This window comes from Nematostella vectensis, chromosome 1 (genome assembly GCF_932526225.1).
Source record: "Nematostella vectensis chromosome 1, jaNemVect1.1, whole genome shotgun sequence".
NCBI classification, from domain to species: Eukaryota; Metazoa; Cnidaria; class Anthozoa; order Actiniaria; family Edwardsiidae; genus Nematostella; species Nematostella vectensis.
In genome coordinates this window covers 15,690,326-15,706,127 of record NC_064034.1, presented here as the reverse complement: position 1 = coordinate 15,706,127, position 15,802 = coordinate 15,690,326, and the positions used below count along the sequence as shown (strand labels likewise).

General features: G+C 38.7%; 1 protein-coding gene across 1 annotated transcript; it reads left to right on the top strand.

Annotated features, from left to right (window-relative positions):
* Positions 1 to 252: 252 nt before the first annotated feature.
* Positions 253 to 15,012, top strand: LOC5521088 (endosome/lysosome-associated apoptosis and autophagy regulator family member 2). The gene is made up of 31 exons (XM_032366070.2): positions 253 to 500; positions 625 to 745; positions 2,163 to 2,379; positions 2,934 to 3,012; positions 3,324 to 3,395; positions 4,412 to 4,501; positions 4,675 to 4,783; positions 5,503 to 5,572; positions 5,932 to 6,014; positions 6,737 to 7,003; positions 7,382 to 7,486; positions 7,693 to 7,898; positions 8,286 to 8,353; positions 8,425 to 8,529; positions 8,774 to 8,866; positions 8,939 to 9,006; positions 9,366 to 9,435; positions 9,558 to 9,644; positions 10,362 to 10,500; positions 10,705 to 10,790; positions 11,321 to 11,391; positions 11,462 to 11,513; positions 11,588 to 11,660; positions 11,976 to 12,028; positions 12,110 to 12,191; positions 12,495 to 12,535; positions 12,634 to 12,727; positions 13,255 to 13,331; positions 13,400 to 13,511; positions 13,631 to 13,711; positions 14,294 to 15,012. The coding sequence occupies exons 1-31, from the start codon at positions 408 to 410 to the stop codon at positions 14,387 to 14,389; spliced, it is 3,060 nt and encodes a 1,019-aa protein (XP_032221961.2). The 5' UTR covers positions 253 to 407; the 3' UTR covers positions 14,390 to 15,012.
* The last annotated feature ends 790 nt before the right edge of the window (positions 15,013 to 15,802 follow it).

Sequence of the window (15,802 nt, the reverse complement as noted above, 5' to 3'; positions counted from 1 at the left end):
CGACCGCTCCTACCTACCACAGGCACCCCGTCACCTGTCGTCTTACTCGAAATATCTCTAAAATCTAACGTACCCGCATTTATTGTCATAAATATTTTCACATCTACAAAATAAAAAAAATCATAGAAGTTTTTTTTTGGTAGGGGAAATAAGAAATTAACAAATACTCTTTCAAATACAAAAGGAAGAGAAACATAAAGATGGGATTCCTGTGTCAGGTTAGGACTAGACCGGAAGTTATTGTTATTCGATTGGAACATTGAACACGGTCAGTTTTGTCTGCCATCTTGAGGCATTGTGTCTAGTCGCCGAAATAGATCTCGGGGATCATCTCTAAACAACCAAGAGATATCCCTGGCTTCCTATCGAATAGGAGCCTCTACAAGTCAGGGTTTTACCCTTTCAACATGGGCTTTAATATACGAGGGAAAAGGATATGTTTTTTTGTCGTGTTTGTGGCTATTTTCTTGAGTCCTACAAAAGGGGAAACCTGTAAACCGGTGAGTTTTACCGATACTTTTACTGTCGTATTTTGAAAATATTGAGTAAGAAAAAGTGTTTATTAAGTATGTCCTGAGTGTATTTTCCTTTTCTAACGTATTTTCTCTATGACTGTCCTTTTAGGAGCAAATTCGGTACGATTTTACCGAATGTGATTCAAGCGATGGCAGATATCGCGTAGCTGTGCCCAAGACACCAGACTCCTGTGAAGTCGCTCAAAAACCCACCAGACAAAAAGAATGCAGTACGTAACCTTCGAAACTGTAGAGATTATTGCAAATATTTGTGTTAGTTATCCTAGGGAATTTTCTTGTTTCTAAGAGGATTATTTGTGTTGTTCTAGATAACCGATGTGTGTTAAAAAATGAAGAATTCGTTCGTTATTGTTATCAGTTTACGCGGCAACTGAAGGATTCTATATACATTCTATTCTTTGGGATATGAAACTCTATTACATTATTATTGCATTGGTAGAAAAATTACCGACGAAGACTGTTTAAATTCATTAATCAAGTACGATACAATAATTTTTTTACGCCATCTGTTTAAGTTTGAGTGAGATTTTTGCTTATATTTGCATGATAATCATGGGTGTTATTCGTAGTTTCAGAAAAGAACCAAATGAGAATTTTCCTAAAAAAAATCAAAAACGCATAACGTGATAATTAATAGCAGAAAAGTCAAATCGAAAGTGTCATTATTTGACTTTGACTTTTTTTAACACCTAAATGCGTTACAGTAGCTACTGTACGCATGTTATTAATCATTTTCCCAAGGAAAATGGCTTTATCTCTCATTTGCATTTTTAGTACATACGTATACGTAATCTTTATGCTTGAAAAACAAGAAACAAAGGTCTCCCGTGTTTAGCAACCTCATCCCGAATAATTAATTGCGTAAAGTGCGTATGTGATTTCAGACGGAGCCTTCGGAATAAGTGTCTGCTTTATTTTGTTTTGGTGAGAAAATTCACGCAATTTGATAAACTGGCGTTGGCGATATTTTTTAAAGAGATATGAGAATAGTGGTTGATTATTCATATTTAAATGATTCATAATTTTAATAAATGCTTTGATCTAAAAATAATTCATCAAATTTTAGACCGTACTGCATACTGCATCTACAGTAAACACATCCCCAAGATGTGTTAAAAAATTTTTTTATGGGGGGGAGGGGAGCACCATGAATGTTCAAAGTTTTAAAGCAGCAGTTTACTTCAGGAGGGCCGACAGCAGCCTCAATCGACAAAAGAGTCTATTAGAATCCCCCGCTATTTAATAGGCCATTGGCTCTAAATTATCTATCACTTCCTCAAATAAACTTCCAATAGACACACTGCTTTTTCAATTTTGAAATGTTTTCCATGTTTCCACCATTAAAATTTTTCTGAGTTTGGTACGTAATTGACTGGAAGTAACTGGTGACATTGACATTATAAGTTATCGACTTGGACTTTAAGGGCTTTGAAAGTATGAGAGAATAAATCTGTAAAGTTGTCTGCTCAAATGTTGGTACAGTGGTTTGTATGAATTTTTTGGGTGGTCAAAAGCTGATCATTGCCTTGTTAAGGAACCTGATTTGTTTATAATAAGAGGTGTCCATACTGTATGCTTAGGTAATGAACCTTAATTTCGTAAATACCATTACTATATCCCTTTCAGCTTTTTCCTGCAAAGAAGGAACCTATCTGGATATAAGTAGTGAAAAGCTGGAGTGTAAGGATTGCCCAACTGGACATTACAGTATTGGTGGTGGGATCAGGTTCACTGACTGGAGGAAGTTTCCTGTGGGGTTTGACACACACAGTTCACCTGTTCAGTATCGAGGATATGGTTATGACGATGAGTTCTCCAAAGAAAAAGGGAGCAACTGCTCAAAGTGAGTTTGTTACCTATCTTTTGAAAACTCAGTCAGTTGTTTATACACTAACTGGGTTGAGTAAAGGGTGGTGAGTGCAAGTGTTGTGTAGTATGTAATGTACTAGTTTCCAGTCAGTGCTAACAGAATATGTAAAACCTTCTTCATCTACAGGGAAAAAGATTTGGATATCTAAAATATTGCATTTAGGAAGCCAATTTGTTATATTATACATGGTTGTTTTGCAATCAGCTTCCAATAAGATCTGAAAACTGTGATAACAGGAAAATTGTAGCAGTGATTTGCAAAATCATGCCCTTGTGACCCATGAAATAGCAAATTTCTCTTTCATGAACCATGATTTCCAACCTTTAAATTTGTAAAAAAAAATGACATCTGGCCTATATATTGTACTGTACCATACATACAGTATTATGCTTCAAAGCTCTCAATGAAGACATGGAAGACATGTATTCATACAGAGCTGTCTTACATAGCATTGTGCTATAGCTTCAAATTAGCACCCCTCATATCCACAAGAACTGACAGACTACATTTACTGGCTCTATTTTGAGGTTGGGATGGAAGCCGCTTGGTGATAGCATTGGTTCTTCTGGTGATGAGTGCACTTCTCAACTCAATTATGCAGTCACTGTAAGTAAATCAGTGATTTCCACGCCGTCAGTTGCTACATAGGATGGTTGTGATAGTGTAGATGTCAACATGCATTGAAACTTGGCCACATGGATTCAGTTCCCACTCAGACCATCACATATTCACATCATTTCTTTAATTGTTTCTGGATCCACATCACATGCACAGAATATAGTAAGTGCATTGTCAAACTGACTAATGCAGCCATTGTATAGGCACATCAGCATGCCTTTTATTGACAAGTTTTTTGGGGAAAACTCTCTTGTCACTCTATGTGCTTACAGTATGTCCCTTTGATTGCTCCCCGCTAGCTGAAGAGAGATGGCCAAGTCTCATTCAAGTATCACTTCACAGACAGACTGTACACTGTGTTCAGGGTGTTTGTGAGTATAAACTGTTTGCTTTATTGTAGATAGATAAAAAATGCTAATATGAGGGAAAAAGGAGGGATAGATTAAATTGAGGATTTTCTTAATTTTTTCTGTTTGTGTCCGCATTTTTGGTTAGAAAATTTTGCCCCTACAGTGGTGCAGGAGGTCTTCAATTTAAACCCTTGCTATATCATCTCAAAAGTGCATCCTGATTCCTTGCTCAGTGACTATATTTGGGGATTGATTAAGAGGAGTCCTTGCAATGGGGGAAATGTTGCCATGTAAACCACAGGCTTACCAACCTCTCAGCAACATTCGAATCAATTTGACAGCGTGGCTTGAATTAACCAATCAGCGCATCGCTTTACCAACAGCATGCATCTGGTGACAAAAAGCGTTGCATCCACAGATTCCTCTATCATTTCTGGGTTGCCGAAATGTGTAAAAACTTAGCCTTTTCTGGAAGAAAGAGTTTGTTTGGGAGGCCAAAACTTGCTGGAGACATGGAGACATTTATATTCTACCGCACTGTGGTGGGTGATTTTCGAGATTTTACTCGTACTTCAATTCTGGCCGCTTGATCTGATCGCATGTCTCCGAAGCCTGCCTGCCTGCCTTTACTTCTATTTAGAGGCATCAAGTAACATGGCCCAATCCTCAACTGCTCAAGCGTTAAAAATACTGCTTATTCTGAATGAATACACACCACAAAACAATGAGAGTTTACTGTGACCTTTATTCTAGGATATAAGACAATTATAGGACAATTACAGTAGGTGATCAACCGTGAAAATATTCTAGCTAGTTACTGGGATTGACTGGAGACTGACTGAGAGGTTGGTTAGCCTGTGTGTAAACTAGAGTTAAACAATAGGTTCCTGTATAAATGGGATAGGACTACCCTTTTTGTGAATTCCAGGTAACATTGCTTGGGAGACTTAGGGCCTTTAATTGATTTAAAAAGCCATTTCTTGTAGATTACATAGAATATATTTACTTTGGTTTAATCTGTTTATCTCCTGTTTCAGCTGCGCAATGATCAGTGCAGGGTGTCTTCAGTTAATAAGGGCAACATTTATCCAGATAACACCAATGAAAACGAATGGAGAAATTTGACGGTAATACTTCAGTCATGCTTTAAAAAACTTGAAATAAATTCTGTTAGCTCCTTATTTCTTTATTTCTAATACTTTTGATCTTATTGCATAATGCGTAATAAGTTGATGTACTTATGCCTGTTGTTTACTCTTGCAAATAAACATATTTTAAGCTTTTGATGTTACAATTCCAGATACCACTGAAAGCTGGGCGTAACCTGATAACATGGGAGGTGTCTGCCATCACTTATGGATCTCACGAACAGAGAGACCCTGTTTATATCAGTGAGATAGAAGTACAAGGTAAACTGTGTCATTTTGTTTATAGAAATAGAAGTACAAGGTTAATATTTGTGTTATTCTGTTTATATCAGTGAGATAGAAGTGCAAGGTAAACTATGACCTCTTACACGAAAGCTGACCTAGAGTTTTCCCTTATTTGACAAGACGCACGCCCGCGTAGCCGAACGCTCACTGCTCGTAAATGGAAAACTCATGCCCATTATGCGGAATGCTCGCGAAATGCTAACAGAAAGCTCGCGCCCATGTCCCGGAATGCTTGCGCCTTGATAATGGAAAGCTTGAGACTAGCTAAAACAAAATTTGAGGGTTATCTTATAAACATACAGCAAAGAACAAGTTAATTGCTAGTCGCTACGACTTTTAGGGAAATTGCTCATGAAAATGCTCATGAAATTGTACATAAATAAATACGATATAGCTAGTCTATTAATTTCACTGAAAAATTTTGGTTAAGTTATGATGGAATTTAAAATGTATTGGGGATAATGGCGACAGTTTTTACTCAAACACACATTGATTATGGCTATCTAGGGGTAGGGATGGGTAAATCCAAGAGGCACCGAGACCCACGTTTCAAAATCCGAGCCCAAGACTTTTGTCAAATTTCAGAATCCTGATTACATGGGAGGTGATGCTTCTTTGTGTATTTTGCAGTGATGTAAAATTGTCCTTCATTAATAAGAGTAGTATGTGTAATAATTGGTGATTTTTCTGTGAAGGTGTGGCTTATACATCTGAGTGCCAGCCATGCCCTGCAGGAACCTTTAATGACAAGATGGCTGCAGCTCAGTGAGTCCATTAAACTCTTTCCTTTGTATGTGCCTGCACTCTTTACATACATACTGTATATAGAGATATGTGAATTTTGTAAATACTTTGGACAACATTGAATACTCTTCTTTGATTGATGCTTTATGAGCTTTTTGTAGAAAATCAATTCAAAATGTTTTTATTGTTAGGGTCCTGGCAGATTTTGTATATATCTTTTAAAAAATCATGTTATGAAATGATGAAGTATTGCTACAAAATTGTGCCAACAAAATTATTATACATTTATTTCAATGGTTGTTTAATTTAACCTGTAGAGACTATATTTTTATGCTCATTTGATTTATTTGTGCAAATAAGCAAAACGACTGCTTTTTCAGTTGCCAGATGTGCCCCAAGAATTCCTTCTCTAGTTCTGGAGCGACCAAGTGCAATCAGTGTAATGAGGTTACAGAATTTTCAAGTAAGTTATGCTCCATAAGAAGCATTTTTTTTTTTTCGGGATCCGGTATCCATCAAATCGAGCGCTCTGATTGGCTCTCGTGAGGTTTGGTATCCTACGATCCGGACCCCGCGATACCGGCCCTCTCACCTCCAAAGGTCAAAATAGTGAGTTGATTTGTAAAATGACCAGCGCAAAACTGGATTTTTTACTCCCAAGGTTATAGATCTTGATTTTACAAACTTGTTGGTCAAAACTCAGAGAATGTCTTCTTTGGAGGTTCTGTATTTCTGGAGGATTAAAAGAGTTGTGTGGAAATACAAAATGGAGTTTATTGAATGATCATAAGCAAAAAAATCTCCACAAACATCGACAAAAGTCAGAAGTGAAACCGTGCCTTGTGCAACTATAAGCCCGTAAGGTAAACAAAGTTGGAAAATCTATTGAGGAAAAAAATTAATATGTTATTTCCCAGCTAAGGGTCTGTCCATATTGTGAAATACTGTGATCTCGGCCTTGAAAATACTGACCTCGGTCACAGTATTTCACGATACAGACCTCCCATCTGGTAAATAACATATATTTTTATGTATGTTTGTATGTTCTCTCCCTTACTCTGCACATAGCTTATAGAGGTCTTTTTTTATTTCTATGCTTCTTAGCAAGGACTCTGCATAAGCACAGGTACGAACAAGAATGTTATTAAGATTTCATAGCCAATAATTACGGAAATCATCCCACAGGTCCAGGCTCCTCAAATTGCACCCAGAGAAAGCCCTGCACCGAGCAAGACTTCTACTCCACCAGATCCGAGTGTGACGCAAATCATGCCACCAAAGTCACATTCCAGTGGATTGAGCCAAAGATATGCCGTGATGATCTTGAGGGCAGTGTGAAGCTGCCTGCCTCAGGGGGGACTCAAGACTGTCCTCCATGTAACCCTGGTATGACAGCCAATGGCACAGACTGTATATTCTGTCCAGAGAACCATTACAGTGATGGCATTAAAGGTAAGCCTGGCACGACAAACAATGACACAGAATGCATTATCTGTCCATTACATTGATGGCAGTAATAAGTATTTACATTGTAATCTAATTCTGGCTTTTTCAGATGTGATTATTTTCTTTTCTTACTAGCTAAAGTAGACATACTGTACTATATATATTGAAACTACACTAAGAACTATTGTATGTATATTAGAAAACAACAAATACCGCGAATTCTGCAAATTTGTAAAACACAGTTTAAAAAAAAACAATATAAAAGGCTGCCAGTTATATTGTTTACATCTACTGAAATTCTTTGTGAGGTTTGTAAGTCATATCATACACTGTATGATATATGATATACTGTAACAGTATAACCATTGATGTTGTTTCTCATAGGTTGTAAGCAGTGCCCTGTGTCCACCTCGCCTGTTTATGGATATGATTTCCGATGGTGGAGAAACTTGCCACCTAACATGAAGGCATCATGCTTCTCTTTGTCAGGTAACTCACAGGTTGTTATTAACGTTTTGTCTCTTATGTTTTTATACAGGAAAAAAAATTGTTAAATAAACACAGTATTCAATCCCAAGCTATGTTTTATGGCTAGAAATGGAGTCCTATGGTGGCTGCCTGAGGCCATTCATATCTACGCTATTGTTGAGGCTGATAAGCTTGAAAGGTCTTTGTTATTATTGTTGTATGAATAGAGAGAGGGTGTGCCTCAAGGCAAGGCTGGCAGTTGTATGGTGAGCACATCACAAGCGGTATGAACCATGCCGATGATGTCTACCTGGTGCTGCACCTAGAAACAAAGGGCTTTGGTGCCCCAACAGGAAAGATGGGACAATATGGATTGATCAGCATTGTGTTTGAAATGGATTGCCAGGGAGACTGTCTGCTTAAGTTTAAACAGGTATGGTTCTTAGTGTCATGGTATGGCTTCTTTAGAATCCTCCCCCCCCCCCCCCCCCCCCCCACCTCTTCCAAAAATATAAAATAAAATAATGATCCATGTTCTGCACATTGTCTTCAGGTTTTTTACATGCTTTTGACCCCCACATTTGCCAATCAACTCCACAGTATTCCAGACACACATTATTTATATGATACACAATGTATTTCCTGAAGGTAAACACATGAAGCCCAACCCAAAGGGCTATTTCACCACTTCTTATGTGTAGATGTTTTCCATTTTGTTTCTCCAATAAGGGACATTATAATAGGAGCAATAGAAACTACTGTCCTTGAATGCCAACATTAATATTAGTATTAATATTTTCTCTTTTCATCCCTACTGTAGGCTGTAGGCTACAAGAGTGTTCAACTAATAGAGTCATGGAAAGGAAAGCATACAAAGACCAGATACGAGTAAGTCACTGACTCAAAAGACTCACCAATTGTAAACCAATACTCTCTGATTGTTCTTTACACTTTTTCAGCTACATCATCACTTCCCAAGAGCGTACAACATTCACATGGACATTCCAGAAGATCTCGTCTGATTTTATGATGACAAAGACTACCCACAATTACCCTAATGACAGGTAATAGTCATATTATTCTCTGATCATTTTCTTTGTATGAGCCAGAACAACAAAACCATTAACTGTTGACACAGTGTATGTCTGGACACAAATTTTAAAATCCGCCCTTTTTTTGTACATCTACATTACATAGTATTAATCCTTAACATTTGTGCAAGTCTAAAAAATGCTTTCTCATTTACTTTGCTACTATGTTACTTTCATTGTTGTACTGAAATCTTGTTATAATTGTTTTGTTTTGCAGAGTGAAAATCTATTCTATCAACGTGACCAATACCATCTCTGGTGGTGCCACCGTGTGTAAAGACTGCCCTGTCACTTCTAAATCCTCCTCAGGGTAAGTGCTAGAAGTTTAAGGTCCTTTTGTCTTAAAGGTGTTTTCTAACATGGTAATTTATATAAATTTCAGCTGTGTTGCTTGTCCTCTTGGGAATTATATCAATACCAAGCTGAAGCAGTGTGTGCCCTGCCCAGAAAGTAAGTGTATCTTTCTTAATACAATTAGCTGTGCAATAACAGACCTCTAAGTAACCAGAGGCAAAAAGTTGCTATGTCATTAGGCAAGTAGTTGCTAAGTCATTAGGCAACTTATTGCCTACAGTTTTTCATTAATGGTGGAAAGAGAAAGCATTGTGAGAGATTTGTAAAGATTTATTTGCCACAGAAATCCTCAAGTGCTGTTATTAGTCCTGTAAACAAAGCTATCGTTTATGGAATTTTAAAGCGATCCTTATACAGTCCAATACCATTATGCGTAATAGCACCATGATTTTTTTAAACATGCTATGCATGATGAATTCACCTCAAATGGTGTCATTTTCCTTATTTTATTACAGACACTTATTTGAACGTTACCAACCCTTATGGGAAAGGTGCTTGCATACCATGTGGACCAGGCTTAAAGAGGTAATATCAATACCTAATTAATGATGTTTACATCCGTGTGTTGCTTGGAGAGGTAATATGTTATGCAGTTTGCATGGGACATTAACAAATTGATAAAAATATCTGTTATGTTCTTTATCTAGTGATAAAGCCTCCACAACATGCTATTCAGACTGTAAGTTCCATTCCAAGAGGCATGGCCGCCAATTTGATTTCTCCGATTTGCAAGGGTAGGTACTTAAGTTGTTTTTGTAATCATGTAATTATGTGGTTGTCTGATCTACACGTGGGATTGCATTGCAGTGGATCCTTACTGTCAAATCCCTTGTATCGCGACGCCACATTTTCAAAACATCGACTTGTTTTTGTCTTTTGGGATTTTCTGTACCGCCAGTCAAATTATTCTAAGCCAATCAAATTATTGCCATCTCTTGCCTAGTGCAGTTACCTGGCTTTCTGTCGCGACACTGTCTGGTTTTCGTCCAGAGGATAGCCAGGGAAGTGCACAAAGCAAGACTCTGATTTGCTCAGAATGGTTTTACTGACGGAACAGAAAACCAAAACAAATCGTGTTTTGAAAACGCGGGTCGCGATACAACGGATTTGACAGTACCGTCATCCAAGACAAAAGACATGCACAAGTTCACTAAAGTCCTTTACCTCATTTTATAATTTTTAAATACAGTATGCTACATATATTATTTATTAGCATGAGGAATACCACTGAGCTGAGAACATAAAATCTGATTGTAGGCTTTTAACCATTAGATGTGTCTGTGTATTCCTCTATCTTATTTTACAAGATAAAAAGTTCCGTGTGGAAGGGCATTAGGGAATCCCGTTTCTGAAATTGTTAACTTCTTTTACTCATAGGCCACAAAAATGGAATCAATGTTATGTTAATAAGTATATTGATCCTGTAATCCTTGGTATGTTCTTATCAATAGGCAAGTCTCAGTGTCCGGGGCACCAGCCTTCACAAGTCGCGGATCTCGCTACTTCCACATCTTCCATATCAGCTTGTGTGGTCACCCGTACAAGGGGGCAGTATGCCATAGCAACATCAGCATCAATTCTGGCAGACATGTGTGTTTTACTTCAATAACCTTTTTTGCGTTAAAGTCTTAATTGAGTATGAAAATATTTGCATTCTTGATAAAACTGTCCGAGAATTAGTAATGCTGACATTACTACATTCTTCAGAACCAAGTATTTTTTTTTTTGGGATCTACACTATTTTTTCTTTTCTTACCTTGCTTTCTGTAAAACTATTGATATCTGTCTGTGTAGGAGGACTTTAATCTGACATCCAATGTTTGTCGCTTCACTATCATCCCCAACAACAAAGGCCAAGCCCTTGCTGTACAACCACTCAAGTAAGTGAGAGTACAATTCTTTATAGACCCTGGTAAAGCACACTGTACAGCTTATATGTCAGTTTCCATGACTTATTTTAGTCCAATAGTAATGGTATCTAGGCAGGCGCAAACACAGGGGGTTGCGGTGCCAAAGAGTGGGTCATTCCTCATTAGGGAATCTTCAAATACCATGCTTTTTCCATGATACCTATGACTGTGCATCCACCCATGGCCAATCCTGCGTTTGCGCCTGCTAGGTGTAGGTGTATATTACTTGTAGATAATAACTATGTTATGTGTCTAGTCCCTGGCTAACATTACTGTACTGTATGCTTTCATATTACACCAAAAACTGGTTGTCAACTGGTTGCCAATTTTTTGCCAGTTTTTGGTGAACCATATTAAATTATACTCAAGTTAATAAACATAACTATTTGGGTGTTTCGATTAATTATTTCCATATTACAGGTTCTCATTGCCATATTCTAATCATAGGTTTACTATAAAGCACAATGCTATTAGGCTCATAGTGCTGCTGATCTTTACAGGCTTGGGGAGGAACTGCAAGCTATTACAGAAGACCTCGAAGATGTCCGTCCTTCAGCTTTTGAAGACGAAGGTGAGTGCACAGCGAGGCTCTCCATTGACATGACATATAAACCCGTACTAAAAAAAATTGTATTTCACAGGGCTGATCAGCAACAAGACCGCTCATTTCTGCTACAAGTATCACTCTTCCAGGTATACTATGTGTTCAGTATCTTTGTTATTGTTGGATTTGTCTTTAGACTCATACTGCTGTTCCCATGACCCAGGGCCACTTCAGCCTGTCCACAAGGACGTACGATCCTTGTCACGCTGAAATGCGACCCCAACGCAAAAGATAAGGTACTGTAAATAACAACATCATAAACACAATCATTGCCACATTGAAATGCCACCCCAACTGTAAAGATAAGGTCGAATACCACATTCATTAGTAGGTGCATTCAGGAAAATGCACCGCAGTGATGATAGTACGCTCACAACAATTCATTTGTTCGTTCTGTCGCCATTACGGAGGCGCCCCTTTTCCGATTACTTTTTTTACGTTCGCTATGGCACACTCTAGGTCTCTTCGTTCCTTCACTATTACGAAGGCGCCCCTTTTCAATACTCCCTTTTGCCGATTAATTTTTTTACGTTCGCTATGGCACACTCTAGGGTCTCCTGCAGATGCCTGCTCGCTGCCCGGATGGCACATGTGACGGATGCAAGTGAGTTGTTATACGTTTTATGGACTAACTTCCTTCTTTCCGCATTCTTTTGCACTTTTTCATCTTGTCGTCTTCTTGCAGATTTGAGTTCCTGTGGAAGACGCAGAAGGCATGTCCTGTTTGCCAAGTGGCGGACTACCAGAAGGTCACTTCAGCATGTGAGGTAAGATGATTGAATTGTGAAGGAGGATATGCGGAAATGACCTATTTAAGTGTTAAATAATGTATGTGGAGCTCGAGAAAAAGTATGCTATACCCCCCCCAAAAAAAAAACTTATGCAAGAATACTAATGATAGAAATAGGATCCTTTAACATTACAAATGGAGACATAGCCCCTCGTCTAAATATTTGGCTCCGCTCATTGTGAATTTTTTTAAATGTCACCTCATATTAAACTTTAGTTATCAAGTTCTTTGGTTCATATTTGTTTTCTGAGGCTTGATAGCAATTTTTTCTTTCTTCAAGTCTGGGAAAAAGAGGACCACGTACATGTGGAAGGAGCCAAGGTATGTACCGCGGGCGCAGATCATAGCACACTTCGATCCTTCAGGAAGCCATTTGTGTTGTGCTCTTCCCTATCAATTTTCTGTGCTTTTTGTTTAAGAATCTGCACTGATGGTGTTGATCTTCCGGAGGAGAATGTTGTGGAATGTAGCATCTTGGATCAAACCGTCGGATCTGCCATGAAGGATTTCAAGGTATGTGTGAGCATAACTTGTGAAGGGGGGTATTGTGTCCTAGATCAGATTACTTCAAGGGCATGTAAGGGTGTGATTATAGTGTACAAAGGCGTATGAGGGCTTGTATCAAATAGTCGGGTGTGCCATGAAGATTTTCAATGTCATTTAAGGGTGTGGTTATACGGTACAGAGGGTTATGGGGTCCTAGATTGTGGTTAGGAATCAGAACGTGGGATCTGAGGGTTTTTTAGTTGTGTGTGTGTGTTCTTGGGTATGCAAGGGCATGCCTATATGGTACGATGGAGGTGGGGGGGGGGGGGGGGGAGAGGAGTTGGGGTCCTACATCAGAGCGTGGTATCTACAATGAGGGGTATCAAGGTTTGTGTGTGCGAGGTTGTTCCTTTAGGGTTAGGTTGAACATTGTATTATGTTCAAGGGTTTGGTTTTTCGGTGTAGGTAGGTAAGGACCCAACATCAGACTAAGCTAGCATAATTTAAGCCTTTACTCGCTTACGTTTCGATTGACATCTCTGACTTCCATTCAGATCGGTATTGGAGTTGCTGCTCTGCTGACGGTGTTGTTAGTCTGTTCCGTGTGCTTCCTTTACTGCAAAAATAGAAGGTACTGTCCGTCCGTTTCTCATTCCAATTGTCCCGTAACAAGACTCTAATATCGGCATTACCGTGCAGGTTGAACTACAAGTATCACCGCTTAGTGCAGAATGCGAGTGGATCGGGGGCAGACCTGCCCACTGTAGAACGCTGTGGTATGGACGAGGATGAGGAGGACGAAGACGAGGAGGTAAATAATACGTCATACAACACAATTGACGTCATGCAGTACTTTTGTGTAACACTTTATTGGGACGTGCTGTGAGAAAGAACTGAACTAATGGACACATATCCCTGTTTTAATCATAGACCCACTTCCATCGCGGGGCTAAGGAACGGGGTAAGAAGATCTTGAAGAGCATCCGGAACCTAACCAGCGGTGGAAAAAAGGTTAATTTTGTTATCAATATCACCATCATCATAAGTAACATCATATCGTCATCAGTATCGCTATTTTCATCATTACACCATCATCGGTATAACCATCATCAGTATCACCATCATCAGTATCAACATCTTCAGTATCACCTTAAGTATAGGTATCATCGTCATCATCAGTATCACCATCATCGTCATCAATATCACGATCATCGTCCTTATCACTATCACCATTATCAGTTTCATCATCGTTATCATCAATATCACAATCATCAGTATCATCATCATCATCAATCAGTATCACCCCCATCTTAATTGTCTTCTTCATCGCTATTATAATATCTATAATCCAACAGCCATTATAATTACAACAATCCATATTATCATTACTTTCCTTATATCATTATCGCCATCTGAACTAACCCTAGTGCACAGCGGCATAATGACAATCAACATGCGCACGCGTGTAACATATCGACGTTATTGATTCCTTTCTGTCAAACTCTTTCATTCGAAGATGGAGGCGCTTTCATATACTTTCGACCCGACCACGTTTTATTTCATATTGTAAAATTCATGTTCTTTGCTGTTTAGGAAAGGGCGTTTGACGACGAGGAGGATGACGAGTTTTTCGAATCCGTTCAGCTGGAGGCCGTGAAGGAACAGGCGTCAGACAAACTGATGATGTGAACAGGCGGCTCGCATAGGAAGCGAATAGCACCCTCCCGCCAATATAATCTAACTTCTCGACGTCAGCCTCCGAAGACAGCTGTTGCCGCGTTATCGAGAAAACTTGACACGCGTGCGCATGTCTAGTTGTAGATAACCGCTGATTAAGTAATACTGGTGATTGTCAGTATTGCTTATCTCACAGGAGCGTGAGTACTAGTCAGCGCATCTCTTACTGCGGTTAGCTGCTGGCCGTATGTCTCGCTGACTAAAGGGTGTTTATCACTAGAAAAAAATAAGCGTATTTAAGGGTTGTTAATGTTGCTTGTTGTTAATGTTGTTTTTGTACTTTCTGCAGTATTTCCTTAAAATTCCTGATATTCATATGTATTCCTGGTTTAAAGATAAGCCTCCAATTTTAAGTTAAAATTATAATTTAATGTGGCTGTTGTAAATTTTAGGAATTAGTCAATAGACAAACTTTCATTGTACGCTAGTATTTAAACGAATAGGTTTTTTTAGCTTTAAACCCTACTACCTATCAAAAAGAAAGCACTTCGAAAATAAACAAGATCATAATTATAAGTGCCTTCAAAAAATACAAGTGCATAATTTTTACGTGAATAAAGTATCTACTTCCAAAACAGTCCTTGTTATTTGAATTGAGTAGGGGAAGTCTCAAGCAAACAGAATAAATAGGACAAATAAACCACTGCATTGTACATTAAAAGTTGCTGTTCTTTCTGGCGGCTAACTGAAAATGTTGGCTAAAGAAAAACCTAGTAGGTGCATTTTGTTGCTCGGAGCGAGCGGAGAGCAAGTCTAGTTTTGTAGTCGATCGTCTTTTTTGTGTGGGTTTCCGTGTTACATTACGGCGCATGCGCGCCAGTTTAGTAGAGTCGATGCTCCAAAAATCGCTTTTGGTTGTTTGGACTCCGTGTTACGTGGTTTCGACTCTTCTCATTCTTGGCGTGGGAAAGCTGCGGTAAAATCGTCCACACGATTAACAGCACCGTTCCTGTTTATGACGAAAATCCAGCATGGAAGCCCATGACATCTACCTAAGCCGAAATCCAAATCTACACGAAGATGTGGGGAATGATGGCCAAAAATAAGCTGCAAGGGTAATGTTTCAATGTTTTTTCTACTTCTCATTTTATTTTTTGCTTTTTATCCATGCGCTTTTTGGTTGTGATACCACCTTCCATGAATACGGGTAAAAAAATCAGGGGTACGAATTTGGATTTGTTTGTACAAATAGAAACGAGGTACGAACAAATTTATTTTTTACTAAAGACACAGAGAGCTCACCTCTACGCTCTGAATATAGTTATAGTTGTTTTTTTTAGCTTTGCTTTGTTGAATTTTTTTTTTGTGCGTGTTGTATCTTTTGTCTACTTTTTCGCCGCCCGGTGCTTTCTGGCGCTCTCTCAT

Excerpts from the sequence above, each read along its gene's own strand:
- LOC5521088 (XM_032366070.2), top strand. The coding sequence starts at position 408 with ATGGGCTTTAATATACGAGGGAAAAGGATATGTTTTTTTGTCGTGTTT. Across the intron at positions 501-624 it reads AAGGGGAAACCTGTAAACCG|GAGCAAATTCGGTACGATTT; the intron begins GTGAGTTTTACC and ends CTGTCCTTTTAG. Across the intron at positions 5,573-5,931 it reads GACAAGATGGCTGCAGCTCA|TTGCCAGATGTGCCCCAAGA; the intron begins GTGAGTCCATTA and ends CTGCTTTTTCAG.